The following is a 23,958-nucleotide window of genomic DNA, read 5'->3' as shown; positions in this document are numbered from 1 at the left end:
TCAAAAAGGAAATAATTTTAAGGGGAAAAATTAAAAATAACAAAACTAAAATAATGTACTTGAATAAAGGTATTAGCATTTTTTTCCCAAGGCATTAGCTTTGCCCTGGGACACTATGAAGACTGTCATCAATAAGAGGTTTACATTTGGCACAACAGTGTAAATACCTATAATGGGATGTCCCGCAAAGACTGATGAAAAGATTAATATAAAATTTGTCTGGGGGCTGCCAAGAGGTCTACAGCAACAAAGGAACTGCAGGAATTTTTGGAAAGTGCTGTTTATATACTGCATGTGACAACAATCTCCAATATTCTTCATATGTCTGACCTGTGGAGTAGGGTGACAAGACAGAAGCATTTTCTTACAAATAAAAAAAACATCCAAGCCCGGCTATGTTTTGCTAAAACCTATATTAAGTCTGCTTAAAACATGTGAGGAAAAATGTATGCCTGATGAGACCAAGGTTGACCTTTTTGGCAATAATTACAAAAGGTTTGTTTGATGCAAAGCCAACACTGCGCATCACGTAAAGAGCACCATACCAACAGTGAAGCATTGTGGAGGCACCATTAGGGTTGCTTTTTGGTAGCTGTCAAGGTAGAGAGAATTACATTCGATTCCAAATATCAGGTAGTTTTGCATCAAAACCTTGAGGTCTTTGTAAAAAAAAAAGCGCTGAAGATGAAGAGGAATTTCACGTTTTAGCATAAGGATCTGAATCCAGTTGAAAATCTGCAGGTTGTCCTGAAAAAGGCTGAATACACGATTTGGAGCGCTACTGCAAGGACAAGTGGGCAAGGATTGCCAATTCTAAATATGCCATGCAGATAGACTCTGAAACCTGTCACAAGCTACATCATTACTACAACAAAGTATTAGATTAGGTGTGTGCATACTTATGCAACCACATTATTTTAATTCTTTATTTTTCATTTTCCAGCTGAAATGATTTTTGTTTTTTAATTGCATTGTGCTGATTTTTGGGTGATGTTAAAGGATAAAAAAGTTCAGAAGTTATTCTAATTTATATAATGTATAATGTAATGCGCTCCCCAGCTATAACGCACTTCATGCCTGGCGTCCACATAAAAAAACAGCAAGAAAAAATGGAAAACCGAGGCATGTCCAAAAATGTGTGAATAGAAGTTCTATACGACCACTGTAGCCATTTACCAAAGCAGCAAATCCCAGAAGACGGACACGTGTGAATACTCCCTGTTACAAAAATGGAATTCCGTACAATGTGGATTTTGAGCATACAGTAGCGTCTTCTGCTCTAAGCTGTTAATCGCTTCCGAGGATATTGTGAAACTATTTCAGAATGCTGATGTACCAGTAACATGTGAGGACATGCATTCATGTGTATTTGACTCTGAGCTGAAAAGAAGGAACGTGTACATTTTGTAAGTTCTGCAAATCTCAGGTCACATGGGTAGCCACATTGTTTCTTTTAAAATGTCAAGATTTTCTAATGTTTGGTTTAATCTTTAAAGTTTTGAGAACAAAACAAAAAAATAAATCCGAAAAATACAAAACAACAACTAACACACCCGACAAAGAAGGTGCATGGTGGCAGACAGTTGGGTATTTGTTATGATTTGCTGAAATGAAAAACAATTTGTAGACAAAATAACATAGATAATTGTTGAATTATGTGTTGAGTTTACACTTAAAGGGGTTGTACAGGTTTGGGCTGAAAGTCTGTAGTCACTAAATCCTCACTACATGCACACTGCATGCTGTCAGGATCCTCCAGGGACAGAGGAAAGAGCGGCTGGTCATGTTACTGCAAGTATGCGATTTGCATGCACATGGTGATGTGCCGACTAGACATGTTCAGCCTCTGTCGATTCACTTGGCTGCACATGTCTAGTCTGAATATAGGCGGAGTAGGCTATTTGCTTACTTGTACTCTTATGACTGTCACTGGAGAATCCTGACAGCTTGCAATGTGCACGCTGTGAGGATTCAAGAGTCTGCAGTCACGTGGACTTTCATCTCACACCTAGAAAAGCCCTTTAAAGGAATATTCCATTAGTGGTACAAAGTTCACCCTATGTTCCTACATTTGTCATCAGCACTGCAAGAGCCTCTGCAGGACCAATCTACAAGGGCGTATGCAAGCAGTTCTCCCGTTCCCAGGGCCATGGGTTCATCATCCCTGAAAGTGGAACAGAAGACATATTTGTCCATATTTCTGAGTACGTTCTCTTTACTATGTAATATTCGTTTACAAAGTGAGTTTGTTAAGTCATGTGATAATGGATGTAATTACGTAATCTCATGGCCACGCAACAGCTGCACATATAAACCTGTTTATAACATGGACAATTAAGAAACCAATTCGGAAAATTAAGAAATAAATCCTAAAAGAATGCTTTATTTGCAAATCTGTGAATGCATTTTAGTTCCAACAATAAAGATTAATAATGGTGAATAATAGAAATACATGCAGCCGCACACTCTGGTCCCGAGTGCCGGTGGCAGTGCCGGGTATTGATGCACGAGTTTCTCGCATTGCACTCGCAAGTATGACCCCGGCCATAGGTAGATAATGTGATGGCAGCAGTTTAATGACAGGAAATCTGATGACAGGTTTTTTTTAAGATTGTTCTTGTTTCATTGATTTATTGCAGAAAGCTTGCACATTTTTCCAACAAACATAGTTGGCAGTGAGGGTTGAATAACTTTTGACTGTACAGTATCTCTACAAAAAAGCTATAAAAAGTTTCCAAGATATTACCAATATGACACTGAAAAATACTTAGGATATCCAATAAAATTGTCAGTATTTTAAGAAATACACAAGTTAGTTTGTGATTCATTTTACTTATAATCGGGGAAATCCTGATCTCCTCACAGCAGAGGTGGGTTAGAGCCACTAGAAATTCCAGTTTAGAACCGTTTAGCGATCGGGTTAATTGTTATTTTTATTGATAGATCGGGTAATTCTGAACGTGGCGATACCAAATGTGTTTGTTTGATTTTATTGTGAATGGGGCGAATGGGGGGTGATTTGAATTTTTATATATTTTTATTTTTTTATATATTTTTAAAAACTTTTTTTTTGTTTAACTTTTTTTCAATTTACTTGGCATGCTAGAAGCTGTCATAAACCGATCACCTCTGCTACATACAGGCGATGATCAGATCACCTGTATGTTGCAGAATTGCTAACTTGCTATGAGCACCGACCAACAGGCAGCACTCATAGTAATCCGGCCGTGCCAACCACAGAGGTCTGCTGGAGACCTTTGGTTGTCATACCAACCCATCGGTAACCCACAGTCATGTGACACGAGCACCGATGGGTGGGATTCCCGGCGCGCTTGCCGGAAGTGCGTGTTAAATGCCGCTGTCAAAGTTTGACAGTGGCATTTAACAGGTTAATAGCCACGGTGTGGATCACGATTCCTCCCGGGGCCATTAGCGGCACATGTCAGCTGTTCAAAACAGCTGACATGTGCCTGAAAAGATGTGGGCTCAGCGCCGGAGCCCACATCAAAAGTAGGGTGTCCGACATAGGCATACTGTTACGCCTGATGTTGGAAAGGGGTTAAGTGGTTTAATATGGCCTGTTTATCAGTGTTAATAAAAGGGTATTTTTTATTGAAGCATTAGGTGTGCGCGTCTTACATGTATTGGGTTTTCTCTTCCTTCTGACATTACTTTCTCCATACATGATGTAGCACCCTTATTATTAGTGATGAGCGAATATACTCGTTACTCGGGCACGCTCGGGGGTCCTCCGAGTATTTTTTAGTGCTCGGAGATTTAGTTTTCTTCCCGCAGCTGAATGATTTACATCTGTTAGCCAGCATAAGTACATGTGGGGGTTGCCTGGTTGCTAGGGACTCCCCACATGTACTTATGCTGACTATCAGATGTAAATCATTCAGCTGTGGCAAGAAAAACTAAATCTCCGAGCACTAAAAAATACTCGGAGGACCCCCGAGCGTGCTCGAGAAATCTCGAGTAACGAGTATATTCGCTCATCACTACTTATTATACCTAAATTGATATTGTAATGCACCTTATTCACATCCATGCATTCTGGAGACATTTGGTCGCTCTGGTTTTTATTCAAGGGTATCAGACTACAAGAGGTTGATTACAAATGCACGTCACATTATTTAGAAAACCTTGTATAATGTCCTTTACACTTCACAAATACTTGCTACTTTGTGTTCATATATCACATAAAATACCAATAAAATACATTTAAGTTTGTGGGTGTAAAAATGTGGAAAAGTCCACAGGATATGAATACTTTTTCAAGGCACTGTATATGCATTTACTTATGTCACATGTTATTCATTCCTACAACCTTAAAACCTTTCTGCCTTACATTGCCATTTTTACTTTAGTGGCAAAAATGTCCTTTAGGACTAGGGAAGAAAAATCAAAAGTGAAACATGTATTCCCATAAAAACACAAATCTTTAATGAAAAAAATATTGTTAAAAATACCCTCCCAGTGCAAATAGTCAAATATAAAGCATAAGTTAATAACAATAACCTGACAATTCCCTATGCTTGCCTGCTATCACTTCCTAACAGTGGAGGTTGGCACCCTAATAGATACGATTATTTGGCGCCCAAACTCCACGACGGCTGTCCCAGACTAGCCCTAATAGATCCTAATATGCTATAGGTAGGAAAACAATAAGCAATCCAAAGAAATGAAGGGATAGTACTTATCGATTATATAATATCATCAATTAAACAAGTTATATCTACTATATAATTGTCTAAGGGTCACTTCCGTCTGTCCTTCTGTCTGTCACGGATATTCATTGGTCGCGGCCTCTGTCTGTCATGGAAATCCAAGTTGCTGATTGGTCGTGGCAAAACGCCCACGACCATTGCCACGACCAATCAGCGATGGCCATAGTCTGGCAGCGAAATGGCCGCTGCTTTACTGCCCTGCAGTCAGCGCTGAGCGCTCACACAGGGTTAATGCCAGCGTTAACAGACCGCGGTGTAGCGCACTCTGTTAACGCAGCTATTAACCCTGTGTGACCAACTTTTTACTATTGATGGTGCGTGTGCAGCATCAATAGTAAAAAGATCTAATGTACAAATAATAATAATTAAAAAAAAAAAAAGCTTATTCTCACCATCCGACGTCGCGCGCTGTCCTCGGCAGTGCAAGCGGCAGGTTCCGGTGCCAAGGGTGCTATGCGAGAAGCACCTGCCATGACGTCACGATCATGTGACCGCGATGTCATCACAGGTCCTGCGCTCATACCAACCTTGAGACCGGAAGCTGCCGCGTGCACCGCACACAGGCGCCAGGACTTCAAGGGGCCTTCAGAAGGTGAGTATATGTTTATTTTTTATTTTAAGTCTTTTTTAACCACGCATATAGTGCCCACATTGCTATATACTACGTGGGCTGTGTTACATACTGCATGGGCTCTGTTATATACTACATATCTGTGCTATATACTATATAGCTGGGCAATATACAACGTGACTATGCAATATACTACGTAGCTGTGCAATATACTACGTGCTCTGTGTTATATACTACGTAGCTGTGCAATATACTATGTGGCTGTGTCGGTTCTGTTATATACTACGTCGACTGTGCAATATACTACGTGTCTCTGTTATATACTACGTGGCTGTGTAATATACTGCGTAGCTATGCAATATACTACGTGCCTCTACAATATACTGCGTGGCTATGTAATATACTACGTGGCTATGTTATATACTACGTGGCTCTGCTATTTACTACGTCGCTAACCAATATACTGCATAGCTGTGCAATACACTACGTGACTGTGTTATATACTACGTGCCTGTGCAATATACTACGTGGCTCTACAATATATTACGTGGCTATGTTATATACTACGTGGCTCTGCTATATACTACGTGGCTGACCAATATACTACGTGCCTGTGCAATACACTACGTGGCTATGTTATATACGACGTCGGTTGTGTTATATACTACGTCACTCTGCAATATAGTGCGTAGCCTGTGCTATATACTACCTACATATTCTAGAATACCCGATACGTTAGAATCGGGCCACCATCTAGTGCTTTATATTTGACTATTTGCACTGGGAGGGTATTTTTAACAATATTTTTTTCATTAAAGATTTGTGTTTTTATGGGAATACATGTTTCACCCATTTTTACTTTAGCCCCGCATGAGATTTAAGATTATTTTAAATTAAAAAATATAATAATAATTTAAAAAAACTATTGTGATTGTACCATGTTTACAGAACTCCAAGTCTGCATTATTAAACCCTATATGGTTAGAATTATGTGATGTCACTCTAATTTAATCTTAATATTTTTTATTTATTTCTTACAGCATTGAGGGGGAATATGTGCCTGTGGAAGGAGATGAAGTAACATACAAGATGTGCCCGATCCCACCCAAAAACCAGAAATTTCAAGCTGTGGAAGTTATCCTGACCCACCTTTCTCCTCACACAAAGCATGAGACCTGGTCAGGACAGATAATCAGCTCTTAGAATTTGTCGATGCCTTCCATAGGTGGTGGGGACCAAACACAGACAAAATAAAACTGCCATACTGACCCAACGTCTACACCTTTGAGAGTCATACCAGATCTTGTGGAAAGATTGAGCCAGTCATGCTGGGATATTTTTCTTTGTTGAAGACGAGGAGTAAAGACTGGTTCAAGCTGTCCCCAAGATCTGTGACTAGATCCAGGCTTGTCCCTTGTACTAACATCATTAACATTGAGTTGGATATAAGCCTGTCTACTTATCAGGATTCCCTGGTCTTCGGCATATAGCAGTTCACAGTAGTAGGACTGACATGTTTATCATCTTTTTTTTACTGTTCTGATCATTCATTTTATTTGACCTTTTTACCTTTTTTTAATCAAAGAAATGCAAAAGAGCTGAGGTTTCACTTAAATTCCGAGCCAAACGTTTCACGCTCTTGTGACTGTAGGTTATAAAACCTTACCCATGGCTACATTTCTAGATTTGTGTATCACTAAACCACAATTTGTGTGTTGACATTTGTATTTTACACTTTTGTAATGCATCTGCACTGTAAAACCAGTTTGGATTAACAGTTCCCCACATCTGTTAATTTTGGGGCTTCACACAGAGTACAGTTGTCTACCTTGGTGGAGGAACAGTTTAGCTTATGTATTGTTAGTTGATAATAATATGACCTGCTTCCAGATTTCAGAATATTTGTCAGTTTTAATACTGTTGAAAGTATATTATTGTGATTTTTTTATATATTTTTTGTGTGTGAGTGCCTTAATTCTTGTAGTATTGTGTGCTATTTTGTATTGAAGGCAATGCTTTTTTTCTTATTTTATTTTTTTTCAGTGTGATTAGATCTGAATATATTTGGTTTGCTTGTTTTTCTTGATGAGAGATGTATCCATAGTCAGTACCACAGCTCAGTTGTTCTTGCAGGTCCATATCATAGAAAGTTACCATTTATTAATTCATGAATTCATTGTACATACATAACATCAAGATGAGCTGAAGAAGTCAAGTTCATTATGTTCCCTTTAGATGACACTGCCACTGATGCTTATATGTAGTGACCTCTGGCATCAAACACTTTATTGACTGCAAAGGTTGGTCCATAAAAAGGAATTTGCATAAAACAATTTTCATCACATAAATTATTTCTATCAATCATTATATTTCCAAGTTTTTTTTGTAGAAATAAAATGCATGCCGTCCTTGAGATATTTCTCTAATATGAATTGTAAATTTTGCTTGGCGATGTTATCACCTGACCATTTTTTCAAAAAGTAAGATAAATTATGTACATTAAAAGGATTTTTTTGGGGGAATTTGCTTATTTTGTGCTATAGGGCTAAGAACTTATAGGTAGTTCTGCCTGGTGCCGATCTTTGCTGGTGGTCACGAACTGCTCTTGTCCATGATTTTGACCTCACGTCAATAGAGCAGCTCTTCTTCTTCTGGGCTCCTCTGTTAATGGAGCATCACTGCCGACGTTATGCTGATTGACAGCTATTCCCCACAGTTAGGTAGTGGGGAGCTGGCTTTCAATCAGCATGACATCAGCAGAGCGGAAGAGAAGAAGCAGACCTGCCATTGTGATGTCACTGGACGTAAGAGAATTAAGGAGTGGTACGTGACTGCTCTTAGCTGCTGGGCAGAACAGGCAGGTAGTTAACAACACCGGCCTATAACCTCTTAGCTCCAAAGGGAATATGAAGCAAAGTCACAGATAACCCCTTCAATCTGGAGAAGCTGATGTGTTTTCATCAACATTATGAGCAATATGAGTCAAAGCTGTCTACAGATAGAACTAAAGCTATAGGTGCTCATATGCTGGCCATGTCCTGCTTCCATTTAGGAGAAGATTATTGCATGTTTTTAGATCTCCAGATATTTTCTTTTCCACATATTTCGTATCCTGCATGATATAGCAGTATTGTTATTCCTAAAGGCTTCCATTAAAACAGTAAGGGTGCATTTACATGGCATGGGCATCAGCAGGATTTTCTGACATATACCCCTAAATTATGCCACTGTATAGGCATGCAGCAGCATATGTCGCCTGAAAGCTTCACCCCTGATTCTGGTGTAAAAGCTTTGAAAGATTGCAAAATTTGGGGTCACCTCTGATCGGTGCCTACATTTTTCGCGACTTCTCACATCTGCACGCCAGTTTCTCCCAGCTCTGCTGAAATACAGTAGGTGAAGTTGGGGTCTGTGGTGGCAAATGCCGCTCGTCAAATTCATGACAAGCGGTAACGTTTCCTATGCCACAAATCTTACTCCAGCAAGACGAGTAGGCTTTGTGGCAAGGCGCACAAGAAGGTGCACGCTTCTCATCCAGAGCTCCTGATTCATAAAGAGAATCAGAAGTGTCTGTCTCCAGGTGACCCCCTCATCGAGACCAGTGTGATCAATGCCAGTCCTGATGAATCTGTCCCATGCCATGGATAACGGCATTCTGGCTATGTAATATGGAGCAGACCCTAAATATTGCAGAGCCCTCTTTAACAGGATGTGCTACAGTCTCTAGCACCCCCAATAACAGCAGTCTCCCTCACTACCTATATAGGCAGCCCGATTTCAGTCCTGACCGGAAGATATTGAGCCTAATTCATCAAGCACGTTTCATCAGAATTCTGGTATAAAACTGCATGAAATGTCATAAAATGTTTGCACAATTCAAAATTTTGCGACTTGGCAGTTTCACGACAGTCCTGGCCAGCCCCGGCAACTTTTAGAAAATTGGGTGAAACTCAAGCAGGACAGGGTATGGCCAAGTGCGCCATCATACAGAAATGGAAGACAAAATAGGAGCGCTCCATGGTGTAGTTCTGGTGATAAGAAACAGGGAAGAGTAGATGGAATCTGCCCACCTGGTGGAGTGGTGCAGGTCAGACACAACTCTCATGAGAGTGGTAGTGAAGTGGTATTCCTCGTGTTGACTGCTCCACCAGTTGAAGCCGTCAGAATGAGTAATTTAAAAAAATAAGAAAGTATAAGAATTGCGAGGCAAATTATAAGAAAAAAACATTGTAGCGATCACTGTCTTTTTATTTTTTGCCTCTCGATTATCATGCAGGACTGAGTAACCTCATCTCAGCTTACTCACGTCTGCTGTCAGAGAGGCCATAAGGGTCTAATCAGATGGTCGGGGGTGCAGGTGCAATTCTTGCTGCACAGTAAAAGCCTCACACAGTTTTACCGTGAATTACCAAGGTTTTGTAGTTCTACTAAGCATTACCTGTGGAACTGGGGCAGTACACCATAAAATAGCATGCAATTCTGAAGCATTCAGAAAGAACCGCACATCAGATGCACTGTCACAATAAACCAAAATATTAGCTCCAGTGTTATAGAACATGATACCAATAAAGAAGGCTATGTTTGTTAAAGGGAACCTGTCAGCAGGATTGTGCTCAGTAACCTACAGACACTGTCAGGTCGGCGCCGTTATACTGATTACAATGATATCTGGTGATGACATCCGTCTTGTGGTTATTGTTTAATCTTTATTTTCAGTTTTGAGTTAATGATATGCTCGTGCTCCAGGGCGGCCTGTGGGGGTCTTCATGTGGTACTCTGATTAGCTATTCATCTTCTCACAGGTCACTGATCCCTCACTGACCTGCCCCTAGTTTACATAATGAATATCTTATTGTTTGGAAAAAAAATTACATTCATCATGCAGGCCCAGCGCCTGCACTGCAGCATGATCAGATCTATAATATCCATATATTCATTTTATGTAGTGATATAGATTTCTCGAAAAAAAAACCTTTCTTCCTCAAAATGGCGCTGGTCGTGCCTGTGCAGTAGCATAATTCGGAACGCGATAGATGCTACTGCATAGGTGCCACCGCCAGTGCGCCATTTTGCTACAGGAAAAAAAATTGTCTCCACCAAGGTGGTGCTGGCCGCGCCTGTGCAGTAGCATCTATCCGTGGTCTGATTAATGCTACTGTGAAAGTGCCTGCATGATTAATGTAATTTATTTTTTTTCCAAACAATAAGATATACAGTATTTAAGATAGGGGTTGGGTCACTGAGGGATCACTGACCTGTCATAAGCCATAAGGATAAGCAAAGCATCACATAAAGCCCCGCCCATAGCCCCGCCCACATGCTGCCCCACAGAACAAGCATATCATTAACTGAAAATTGAAAATAAAGATTACACAACAACCACAAGACGGATTTCATCACCAAGGTATCATTTTAATCAGTATAACGGTGCCGACCTGACACTGTCTGTAGTTTACTGTGCACAATCCTGCTGACAGGTTCCCTTTAAGAAAGAACTGTGTCAAAGACATAAAGTAAGGAAAAGTATTTTGTCAATATAGAAGCCATTCATAATAGTTCAGCTTCTGTTAAATCAAAAGTTATCTATTTTTTAATTGCCATTACTTTATAAAGCACAAACTTCAAAATCTTATATAACATGCTTTAGCACTAACTTGAAATGCTGAAATAAAAAGTATATATGGTTAATTTTATTAGCTAGTGATATGGGCTGATGAGGAAATGGAAAACTACAAACTTTTAGGATTCTACCCTCTAATTGCCTTTTAATTAGATTTTTGGGGAGGGATTTGGTGAAATACAGGGTACTAGCTGAGGAATGCATTTGTAAATCAGGTGCCCCAGCTGCTAGCACACAGTTAAAGGGAATCTGTCAGCAGGTTTTGTGATGTGACCTGAGGGCAGCATGATAGGGGCTGAGGCACAGATTTCAGCAATGTGTCACTTAGGAGGCTGTGTTGGTGTTTCAATACAATGAATGTTTTATCACCTGGAGATTATCACTGTCCAAACTACAGGGCATGTGCCTGCCAGACCGACAACGCCCCCTCCTCTGATTAGCAGCTCACTGTCAATAGACAGTGTACATAGAAAGCCTGTTGTGGGCAGGAGAAGCTTTCTGAGCTCTTCTGCATTGCTAAAACTAAACTGTTGCACCCAATAAATTAAGTGAAGTAACTAGAATCAGGGTTTCTTTCCCTACATTATGTTGGTCTCAAATGATGGAGCAAAAACCTGCTGACAGATTCAGCATTCTTAAAAATGTAATTGTCATGTGACTGATAATTAGGAACATCTTACAGACTATGCTGAGAATTAGCAGGTTGTATTTAGGACAGCACGTTATCAGGTGATATAAATGGACACTTTACATTAAATTAATTTTTAGAGAATTTACAGCTTCTGCTATATACTGTAAGTAACAGAATATAGACAAGTTAAGAAACCTGTAGAAAATAATTGGTGTGAAACGTGTCAGTAAATGCAGGTAATGGCAGCCATCTTTACATGTTATATAATAAAGTACTGTATGTATGTCTTTAATATTAAGAACAACCCTGTCCACACTACTGATTGGCAGCTTTCTGTGTACAGTGCACTGTTAGCCACTGCCAGTCAGTGGTGGGGCAGAGTTACAGAGTAGCTTGACTGTCCTGCACGTGAGACTTAAGGCCCCGTCTCACATAGCGAGATCGCTAGCGATATCGCTGCTGAGTCACAAGTTTTGTGACGCAACAGCGACCTCAGTAGCGATCTCGCTATGTGTGACACGTACCAGCGACCAGGCCCCTGCTGCGAGATCGCTGGTCGTGTCGGAATGGCCTGGACCTTTTTTTGGTCGTTGAGGTCCCGCTGACATCGCTGAATCGGTGTGTGTGACACCGATCCAGCGATGTCTTCACTGGTAACCAGGGTAAACATCGGGTTACTAAGCGCAGGGCCGCGCTTAGTAACCCGATGTTTACCCTGGTTACCAGCGTAAATGTAAAAAAAAACAAACACTACATACTCACCATCTGATGTCCGTCAGGTCCCTTGCCGTCTGCTTCCTGCTCTGACTGAGATCCGGCCGTACAGTGAGAGCACAGCACAGCAGTGACGTCACCGCTGCGCTCTGCTCTCACTGTACGGCCAGCACTGTCAGAGCAGGAAGCAGACGGCAAGGGACCTGACGGACATCAGAAGGCGAGTATGTACTGTTTTTTTTTTTTGGTAACCAGGGTAAACATCGGGTTACTAAGCGCGGCCCTGCACTTAGTAACCCGATGTTTACCCTGGTTACCCGGGTGCTGCAGGGGGACTTCGGCATCGTTGAAGACAGTTTCAACGATGCCGAAGTCGTTCCCCTGATCGTTGGTCGCTGGAGAGAGCTGTCTGTGTGACAGCTCCCCAGCGACCACACAACGACTAACAACGATCACGGCCAGGTCGTATCGCTGGTCGTGATCGTTGGTAAATCGCTTAGTGAGACGGGGCCTCTAGTCCTGCAGTAATAATCTGCTGATAAAGCTCTAATTATATTGAATCTGCAGCAAGATACTGAGCAAGTGACATATCAGTGTAATCAGGCTTTCTGTCTCTACATCATGCGGAGTTCAAATTAAATAGCAAAAAAGCCTGCTGACAGATTTTCTTTAAGGAAATTGCTCAATGCTGTAATTTTTTACATTGACAAGAAATCTGCTTCCCAATATGTTCAAACTCTATATTTATTACAGGACATATGGGATTCCTGTATCTTTAAGTCTACCTTAGGGTATGTTCACACTGCTTTTTCTTGTTATGGTCAAAAAGTCAATTTTCTCAATGGAAAACACTTCAGGATTAGCTCCTGGTGTCTGGCATTTTTTCAGCATTTTGTTCTCCTGAAACATTTTTTGGAAGCCATTTTGGTCATTTCCTGCCTCGGTATAACATCTTTTTCCCCAGCAATTTTGGATAATTTTTTTGTGATTTTTTTTTAAGTATCTTTTTATTGCCATTTTTCTATTTAAAAAAAAAAATCCATTAAGCAAAGAATAAAATTCACCTTTTTTTAAATAATAATAAAGAAAAATACACCCAGGCTTCTTTCTGTGATTTTTAGCCTTTCCAATTGACTTCTATCATAAACTTTATGTTTTCTAGCAGAAAATGTCTAAAGAATGGACCTGTCACTTTTAAAAAAAAACCACTTCACATTTTTGAAAGCCTGAAGCATTTAAAAAATGCACAACAGTAGGAACATCTGAATATGAGCAGCAAACTGCTTTTCCATAGAAATGAATAGAAATAGGAAGATTTTTTGAGCTTTTTGCGATCACTTTTTCCAGTGTTTTTAAGAGCCGGTCCACTCTAAACATGATGGGAAAACAAGCAGTGTGAACAGTCCTGTAAAGTAAAGACTTGAATTTCAATCATCCTATTACACATATTTTTCATCTAAAAGTTTAAATGTCTATACACCAATAATCAGAAGTTAGAGGAAGAGCTGGAGCTTTCTCTATTTCTAAAACATGAAAGTTTGAATCACTCCCCCCTTTTAAAAATATAGGAATGAAAAAAAATATATAAGTATATTCGGTACCACATGGTCTATAAAATCTAATCTAAATAGAAAATTATTTGATCCAATAAGTAGACGTTGTAAAGAAAAAAAAAATTGCAGCCTAAATTGACATTTTTAGGTTGTCACACCTTCCACAAAAATGCAATAAAAAGCGATCAAAGCATCGTATACACCCCAAAATGGCACCAATAAAAACTACAGCTTGACGCAAAAAACACTTTTCTATTTTATTTTTTTTACAAAGTTCTGAATTATTTATGCCACTGCAACAATTACAAAAAAATATATACACATTTGTTAATGCTGTAATCTTACTGACCTGGAGGAGAATTTCGCTGTGCGAAGTCATTGCTACCAACCTATGAACACTAGAAGAATATAAAATATAAAAACGAACCGCCCCAAAATAGCCCCCATAGAGGCTTAACAACATAAAAAAAGAAAAAAAAGTTGTAATCCTTGAAAGAAGAGAAAGAATAAAACTCAAGTTATAAAATGTAAATTTGCTGTGCCCTTAAGGAGTTAAAATAGTAAAGAAAGAAAGCTTCAAATATTCTCTAGCTGCCTCTCTAAGTCTTGATTTTCCACTATTTGACCATTTTTGCATTTTTCAACACTATTATAAGAGTTGTTTTTAAAGTCATAAGTAAAACCTAGAAATGTCCTGTACTTGGTCCTAATACTGATGGCGTATGCTGATGTCTTTCTCTCATAGCAGATTTGTAAGAATTGCATCTGGTGGCATCTAACCTCATGTTTGTCTGTTTTACTATTCATGTGTTGGCAATAAATAAAAAATGCAATAAAACAATGTTTTTGTGTGTTATTGGCAAGCACTTGGCGTAGTCAGGGTTAGGCCGGTTTCACACGTCAGTGGCTCCAGTACGTGTGGTGACAGTTTTCTCACGTACCGGAGACACTGACTCACGTAGACACATTAAAATCAATGTGTCTCTGCACATGTCAGCGTGTTTTCACGGACCGTGTGTCCGTTTGAAAAACACGGAGACATGTCAGTGTTCGTGGGAGCGCACGGATCACACGGACCCATTAAAGTCAATGGTTCCGTGTAAAACACGTACCGCACACGGATGCTGTCCGTGTGCCATCCGTGTGCCGTGCAGGAGACAGCGCTACAGTAAGCGCTGTCCCCTGCTTTGGGTGCTGAAGCCGCCATTCATTTCTTCTCTCCAGCAGCGTTCGCTGGAGAGAAAAAATGAAAAATCATTGTTTTTTGGGTTTTTTTGCAGTTGAAATAAAGATCTTTGTCCCCACCCCCTGTGCGCCCAACCGCTGGAAATAAAATACTCACCCGGCTCCCTCGAAGCGTCCTCTCCGAGCCGCAGCTTCTCCTGTATGAGCGGTCACGTGGTGCCGCCCATTACAGTGATGAATATGCGGCTCCACCCCTATGGGAGGTGGAGCCGCATATTCATCACTGTAATGGGCGGCACCACGTGACCGCTCATACAGGAGAAGCTGCGGCGCGGAGAGGACGCTTTGAGGCAGCCGGGTGAGTATTTTATTTCCAGCGGTCGGGCGCACAGGGGGTGGGAGGGGGGTGGTGACAAAGATCTTTATTTCAACCGCAAAAACCCCCCAAAAAACAATGATTTTTCATTTCTTCTCTCCAGCGAACGCTGCTGGAGAGAAGAAATGAATGGCGGCTTCAGCACCCAAAGCAGGGGACAGCGCTTAGTGTAGCGCTGTCTCCTGCACGGTCCGTGTGGTACCCAGTCGGCACACGGCTGCCGCACGTGTGCCACACTGATGTGCCACGTGAGCTCACGGACACATGGACATGGATAACTCCGGTACCGATTTTTCTGGTACCGGAATTATCTGGACGTGTGGGACAGGCCTTAGAGTAGGGACTGATACAGACCAGAGGTTTGGAGGAAGGTACTAATTCAGACACAGCTAGTGCATAAACAGGTACTGAGTCAAACACAGAAAGATACAGGGCAGATCCAGATGGGCAGATCCAGATTCCGAGACAACAGTTTCAGGGAAAGATTCAGTCTTTAATACAAACAGGTTTAAGAGTTAGGTAGGTCCTAATTCAGACAAGGTCAGACATGGGTACAGGTTCAGAGTTCAGACCTGGGTATACAGACCCAAGGAAACAGGTTCGGGTTAGGAGAGCACCAGACAACAGACTTAGCAGAATAAAGACAAGCTAGACAATAAAGTACTTGATGTTGAACAGACACCTCCCAATAGGGGAGGATGCCTTAAATAACAGATGCCACCCAGGAGATGGTTGGGGACATCTTAGAAGTGCACCCGCTACCCCTTTAAGACACAAGAAGAGCACGCTCATGCACATTATGCAAGATGGCTACAACATGAGGGCGGCTGGGATTTTGAGTACGTTGGTATCCCTGCCAGGGGGAGGAAGAGGCATGCATAGACCATGGCATGACACTCTGTTCCATTTGCTCTGTAAACCACACCCCTGAAGCCATACGCTTCCTGTAACATAACATGTGTGCAATTGGCAGCTAGTAGTGGGATTTATTTTTTGTGTTATTGTGGAGCTAGCAGTGACCCTATCGGGGTATAAACATATATATATATATATATTCTATGTGTTGCATTCAGAGATGTATATACCATAAAATCACAGTGAGTTCTCTAAATAACTGGCCTAGTAGTGGAAGCAGCTGTGGCCGTGTCAGCCAATTGCGTGATTGTCCTGAATATTGGAGGCAGCGGAGTTGCGTGCCCCTGACAAACTTTTAACAGTGGTGGGATCTGCGTGATCTCTCCAGTGTCATCTGTGGCAAAGAAGTAACAATGGTGGGTTCTGTGAGACCCCCACCCCTGGCTGCATATCCTTGAAAAGCAGGATAAACTAAACAAATTAATACAGGGTGGGCCATTAATATGGATACACCAGGGTGGGCCATTTATAAAGTTGTATTCAAGAATGGCAGCCATGGTCACCACCCATCTTGAAAAGTTTTCCCCCTCCCATATACTAATGTGTCACAAACAGGAAGTTGATATCACCAACCATTCCCATTTTATTTAGGTGCAGCCATATACATGGCCCACCCAGGTGTATCCATATATATGGCCCACCCTGTACATAGTTTTCTAGGGAAAGATTCAATATAAGGCTGCTGCAGAAGTCTGTAACTCGGTCTGAGCACGGACTGCATTTCTCGGACTGTCCAAAAGTGTCTCGACCCAAAATGTGGCAGCTTCATAGGCATATATAAGGCTGTCGAGTTTTGCGAGACCAATGGCAGACCTCGGCCCAGTTTCACAGACATCTGAAGGAGCCTTAAATTGTATTTCATTCATGTAAATCTCTGCTCTTTGAGGACTTAAAACTCCATTGGGTGGTCTTAATCAGTGACTAATAACTCTCTCAGTATTCTTGTCAATCATTCATCAAGCTCGGAGCCCAGAAGTTATAGAGGACCATTTGCCACTGCTCTTTAATCAATCGTCTAAATTCTTCCTACAATATAACACGGCATATTTGATGGCATTTTCATGGTGCTCTTTAAACACAAGGTTATCCTGGCTGACCAGGTGAGAAAAAAATCACATTACAATTACAAATGACATTTAAAAATAAATCATTTAAGAAGTTATCAAAAATGTTAATACATATTCTAACAGCTTCTATGTGCTTGATCGCAGTTCATTGGAAACAGCCCAATCCACCTTCCTACCTGGAGTTGCTGCTTAGGATTAGGAATGGAATACATGACGGTTCTATTGAATGCAAAGGTGGACCGTTTTGATTCCATCTGGGCTCCTTGGGACTATTTCTAGGCCCAATCTAACATTTAAGATTACTATATATATACAGTAGATTCCTCCATTCCCCTTTTCCCTAATGTGTGTGAGTTCTTAAGACATGTGTTTGTTTATTATAAGAAAATAAATTCCCTATAGGTTTTATGGGTAGAGAAAACCCCTTCATGGGCTTCATGGCGACCTCTCTACAAGGAATAATTAATTCCACAATATATATCTGTCGCATTGTGAAGGGGTTTCATTTGAAGCCAATTCGATAAGAAGAGTTCTATAGTTTAGATTTCAAGTATTTTATATCCACTGATGCTCTTTCATATAGTATGTGTTTGTAATTTATTAATGGTATATGTTAAGCTTAAAAAAATGAATAACAAGAACTACAGTTATTAAAAAAAAAAGAATCATTTTATTGTTTCACAGTACAAAAGAATGGTGACATTCTCGTTTCAAAAAGTATTTTTTAGCAGCAATTAAACAAAATATAAGGTATATACACACATGATCACGTTCTCATATATATGTTAATTTTCAAACAAAATATATTCTAAATATCTGTTTACTTATTTACAGTTTTAGTAAACACTGCTATCTATCGTTTTTATTAAATGTGTGTATATGTAATGTAGTGTGAGTGTGTTAATATACTCACCTGCGCTGCTCTCTGCGGTGTTCAGCGCCGTCCTTCTCTGCCTCTGAGTGACGTCACCAATCTGCACACTGGGCTCTGTTCACACTCTGCTCACAGTTTGAGCAGAGTGTCAGTTCACTGTGCTCCAAATCTTTTGCATGAAAAAAACCACAGCTCTGCAATGCCCCATAATACAACATTGGTCCGAGTATTATCCAATAAAACATTGGATAGCGCCTCATCCCAGGAATACGTTCGTGTGAGCGAGCCCTAAAAGAGACTTCCGTCTAACACACACAGCGTAGAGTGAGCAGGATAGTCGCAACTGCTGTGACGTCACTGAGAAGAGGAGCAGAACAGCACTGGACACTGGAGAGAGCGGTGGTAGGTGAGTATATTAATGCACTCACACTACATTATATGCATATAGACAAACATTTAATAAAAAATATATTGATGGACATGCTTCTTTAATCATTAAAGCTCAGGCACGAGGTTTGCACTCAATAGGGGCAGCAAGTGGTGCCCTACAAGCAGCACCATGTTAATTAATTAAAGAGGTTTTCCAGAAGATGAAGAAAACTAGGGAGGGCAATCACATATGAGCAGTCATAGACCATAGGACTATGAAACACAACGGAATCCTAACAGTGTGTATATTACACAGTGTTAGGATTCCAGGTGCTGCACTCCATCGCCAGTTTTCTGCATGCTCCAAACAGGTTATTCAATCACTTCATTAAAAGCGGTTTGGTACGTTTACTTCGGTAAAGCAACAAGCTCCTCGCAAAGCTGACAAAGAGTAGATACCGCCACAATTACCATGGGGTAAATAATTACATGGGTATACTTATTGCCCTTTAGGCAGTTTACTGATCAAAATATATTGGTTTTATTTACCATCAATTGGCACACAAGCTGCCAGGACAAGACAAGTTCACTTGCACTATGTGAGGGATACTCTTACTACCCTTTTCTTTCCTGTTGTCCTTCGATAGGCTAAAGATTAACACTGTAACCAGAATCACATTTTCTATCCATAAATAACAACGTTAGAATTATCTGTATAAAGGAAGAAAAAAGATCTGCATAGTAAGAATGTAAAATCCACAATCTTTAGTCCATCCGATTAAAAAAATACAATATTCTATGACTAAGGGTTTCAGCCAGAAACGCGTCAGAGAATAGGCACGGTTCTACTTTTATGGATAGCCTAATTTTTTAATCAGATGGAATAAAGACTGAGATTTTTACATTCTTACTATGCAGATCCTTTTCTTTTTCGTTGTATTGATTACTGGAGGTCAAAGGCTTTGGATCCAGGTAAGCCTAATGAGAGCAACCATACTATATATTACACAGTGAAGATTTTTCTTCGTACAGTGGCTTGCAAAAGTATTGAATCCTTTGGCTTTTTGCCTATTTTGTTACATTACAACCTGTGTAATGAATCAATTCAAGACCCCAATTAAAATCAGTGATCTGAGATTAATGTGACTTTTGTCACGTGCTGGCCGAAGCCAGTGAGTGTCCGCAGGTCAGCTGTATCCTTATATTAAGCAGAGCAGACGTCTGTTCTGACAGAATATTGATGAGCTGCAGCCAAACAGCGGCCGCACGTAAGCTGCAGACTGCATGTGCCAATCTCCAGGACAGCGGCACCAATATCGCTAGAATGATCGCTAGAACATTGCTACCCTGATTTTAATTGGGGCCCTGAATGGATTATGCCTGGGTTATCCAGTAATGGACAACCCCTTTAAGTAATTATTATTCAATGCGTTTACACAGAAAGGCAGCCATGTTTCAATAACTCTGTACACAGAAAGTGCCACGCACCCATGTAATGTCAGTGGAGCTGAGCGGATATGCGAAATAAAGGCATGGCACCGATTCCACATAAAATGTCTAATCCTGTACAACCCCTTTAGATTATGACATCATGGCACGGTGTGGTGACATTGATAAAGGGGCTTGGAAAGATGAACATTCAAGTTAAATAACTGCACCATTTGTCTAAACTTACTGCAAAAATACTTTAGGTTTATTAGTTGTTTCAACCATATTTGAGAATCACTTCCATTACATTCGTTATTCCTTAAACCTGTATAAATGTTAGTGTAGTGTCTGGTAAATACTCGGCCATCGCAGCCTCGCCCAGTTCCCAGCGCTGCGCTGGTCCACTTCTGAGCCACATGATGGCTTTCCAATGTGTTGGCTAAAATCTGGGCTCTATGGCCTTGGCTTCATCAATACTGGTGATATTCACATCAGTCTTGGTGAGGGGTAATGGTGGAGTCAGTCACTACCGATTCATTAAAAGGTGCACACCTCTTAACCCCTTCACGCCGCAGCCCTTTTTTTTTTTGCGTTTCTATTTTTCACTCCCCATCTTCCCAGAGCCATACCTTTTTTATTTTTAAATCAACATGGCCACGTGAGGCTTTGTTTTTTGCAGGACAAGTTGTACTTTTAAACGCCACCATTGGTTTTACCATATCATGTACTCGAAAACGGGAAAAAAATTCCAAGTGTAGTGAAATTGCAAAAAAGTGCAATTCCACAAATTTTTTGGGGGATTTTTTTACAGTATTCAGTAAATGTTAAATCTGACCACCTTTATGATTCTCCAGGTAATTACGAGTTCATAGACACCAAACATGTATAGGTTGTTTTTTTATTTAAATGCTGAAAAAAATCCAAAGCTAGTTAAAAAAAAAAAAACTTGCGTCATTTTCCGACACCCGTAACGTCTCCATTTTTCTTGATCTCAGGTTGGGTGATGGCTTATTTTTTGCGTGCCGAGCTGGAGTTTTAATGATACAACATCAGTGTGAATACGATCTTTTGATCCGCCGTTATTGCATTTTAATGCAATGTTGAAGCAAACAAAAAATTCTGGTGTTTTGACTTTTTTTTCGCTACACTGTTTACTGATTGGATTAATTATTTTATACATTTATAGATCGGGCGATTCTGAATGCAGCGACACCAAATATGTGTATTTTTAGTCTTTTTTTAATTGTTTTATTTTTAATGGGGCAAATGGAGGGTGACTTTAATGTCAATATATATATATATATATATATATATATATATATATATTATATTTTTAAAAACATCTTTTTTTTACTTTTCCCTTGCTTCAATAGTCTCCATGGGAGACTAGAAGCTGCAATAATCCAATCGCCTCTGCTATACACAGGCGATGATCAGATTGCCTGTGTGTATCAGAAATGCTCACTTGCTATGAGCGCTGACCGCTGGGCAAGGACAAACAGAGGGGTCTGCTGCAGACCCCGGGTTGTCATGCCAACCCATCGGCAACCCGCGGTCATGTGACAGTGACGCTGATGAGTGCGATTGTACGCACTTTCGGCGCTATCACATTAAATGCCGCTGTCAGAGATTGACAGTGGCATTTAATGGGTTATCAGCTGTGGATGGATCATGATTCCACCTGCGGCTGTTAGGGGCACATGTCAGCTGTTCAAAACAGCCGGAGCCCACATCAAAGGGAGAGACATAAAATATGCTGTACATGTACGGCGCATGTCGTGAAGGGGTTCTGACAAGCGGGTGCTCCTCCATGTGCCGCACCACAAATCTTACTCCTCTAGAGTACGTTTTCTGGTGTAAAATACACCCCTGAACATCATGAATCGGAAGAGCTTTGGTCTCACGACACCGCTGCGCCCCTGTCCCTCCCCAGCTCCACACATTTTATCAGAGCTGGGAGAAGCTGGTATGAAAATGTCCAAAATGTGCAACGTTTTAAAGTTTTTTAAGCCAGTTTTCTGGTGTAAAAGCTCTGATTAATCAGAACCTATGTGTGGCCCGGAAGTGACTTTTACAATGTAAGCCTAAGGAACTTCAGAAAAAGGCTCCATTGACTTAAATTGTAAAAGCCACTTCTGGCTTACACATCGGATCAAGTGTGATCCAGAGAGTCAGAATCACCATCACGTGACCCAGAAGAGGAGCAGCGCTGGACACCGGAGAAAGGTGGCAATCGTTAAGTAATATTAACATATCTACGCGACAGTAACTTTTACACAGGTTTAGCCAATATAAAAAATAACGGGAGGACTTCTATAATTCTATATTCAATAACAACTAACACTAGGAAAAGTGATAAATATTGATTAAAACACCAACAAACATGAATGCACTTATTCTAGTTTCATAAGCAGTATATTGGTCTACAAAAACAAGACACCCATTACTACACCACACACAATGGTACTTGTAGTGAGACTGTCATCTTAGATCACATAGAACATCCAATATGTCCCATAAACAATCACGTATAGCTCACATATTAGCATTTGGAATACCATATATCTTCAAGAGAAACATCACTAGTAATGTCCCTGCATATTGCATTAATGCTCCTCCTCTTTGGTAGTTGTATAATAGTGAGGCATCTTGTAAATGTTGGATTGTTCTGAGAATGCTGACAGCTCTGCTTCATCCAGTCAATGTCCAGTTTCAAGTGTTGCTACTATTCCTCAATGGTCACACTTATATCAGTACTTACAGAATGATAAGCTTTGCTCTCTGGTCCACTGTGATGGTTAGACTTTTCTAAAAAAAAAAAAGCATTTCTAGAATAATCGATGATCCAGCTCTCTCAAAGTTCATGGTTTCTTTCTGAGAAGAACAGTTTCCGGCACCTCCTAACTGTGTCCTCCGGTGACACAACCGTATGTCCGACTGTCCTTGGGTCAGTATAGATCTCATAGTCGTTCCCACCCTATGGAACAAATAATTGTGTGAGTAATTAATCAATCAGCTCCATAAACTATGAAACGGGTTACCTACTTATTTCTTCATTTAAAAAAAATGATCGCCAGCTGAAATGTCTTTTTCCAAATCCCCTTTTGTGCATGGCCTACTATCAAGCTTAATAAAATATAGCTAAATAGTGAAACATTTTAAACTTTTCTGTCAAGCACGATTCCACTAATAAACCCAAAGCTTGCTACATGATGGTTTTGAGAACCTAAGCTATCTCATTCTATTCTGTGAAGAGATTATGATTTAAACTCACTGAGACTGCTGTATACATTACAAACGATACATTGGCATTGCTGTATAAATCACATAGGATACATTGAAACTGTAGTATGTATATCACAGAGGATACACTAAGACTGCAGTATATACATCACATAGGACACACTGAGACTGTAGTATATACGTCACATATGATACACTGAGGCTGCTGTATATACATCAGATACAACAGGGATCCTCAACTTGTGGCTAGAGAGCCACCTGTGGCTCTCATGCCCTTGATGTGTGGCTCATGGCTGTAGGTCAGCTTGGTACATTAGCAAACAGCTATAAATAGCTAGTTTCCAGATGTTGACTTTTGTGAGTTAGGGTACTGTCACACATTGGCACTTTGATCGCTACGACGGTATGATCCGTGACGTTCCAGCGATATCCATACGATATCGCTGTGTCTGACACGCAGCAGCGATCAGGGATCCTGCTGAGAATCGTACGTCGTAGCAGATCGTTTGGAACTTTCTTTCGTCGCTGGATCTCCCGCTGTCATCGCTGGATCGTTGTGTGTGACGGCGATCCAGCGATGCGTTCGCTTGTAACCAGGGTAAACATCGGGTTACTAAGCGCAGGGCCGCGCTTAGTAACCCGATGTTTACCGTGGTTACCAGCGTAAACGTAAAAAAAACCA

The 23,958-nt window shown here is 40.6% G+C and overlaps 2 protein-coding genes across 4 annotated transcripts in view; one reads left to right on the top strand and one right to left on the bottom strand.

Annotated features, from left to right (window-relative positions):
• The window catches only part of CSDC2 (cold shock domain containing C2), a 43,460-nt gene extending 33,988 nt beyond the window's left edge, over positions 1-9,472 (top strand). For all 3 annotated transcript variants that reach the window (XM_077277967.1, XM_077277966.1, XM_077277968.1), the window contains exons 3-4: positions 2,082-2,204; positions 6,342-9,472. In XM_077277967.1, the coding sequence (XP_077134082.1) occupies positions 2,082-2,204; positions 6,342-6,504 (286 nt within the window). In that variant the 3' untranslated portion in view covers positions 6,505-9,472. The remainder of the gene's footprint in view (positions 1-2,081; positions 2,205-6,341) is intronic.
• Positions 9,473-20,851: 11,379 nt separating this feature from the next.
• The window catches only part of PMM1 (phosphomannomutase 1), a 77,588-nt gene continuing 74,481 nt past the window's right edge, over positions 20,852-23,958 (bottom strand). The window contains exon 8 of the mRNA XM_077277366.1: positions 20,852-23,010. Coding sequence (XP_077133481.1) covers positions 22,888-23,010 — 123 coding nt within the window. The 3' untranslated portion in view covers positions 20,852-22,887. The remainder of the gene's footprint in view (positions 23,011-23,958) is intronic.

The sequence above is a fragment of the Ranitomeya variabilis genome, chromosome 8 (genome assembly GCF_051348905.1).
Source record: "Ranitomeya variabilis isolate aRanVar5 chromosome 8, aRanVar5.hap1, whole genome shotgun sequence".
Lineage (NCBI taxonomy): Eukaryota > Metazoa > Chordata > Amphibia > Anura > Dendrobatidae > Ranitomeya > Ranitomeya variabilis.
Note: the sequence above shows the minus strand (reverse complement) of the source record. Positions and strands in the feature narration are given on the sequence as shown.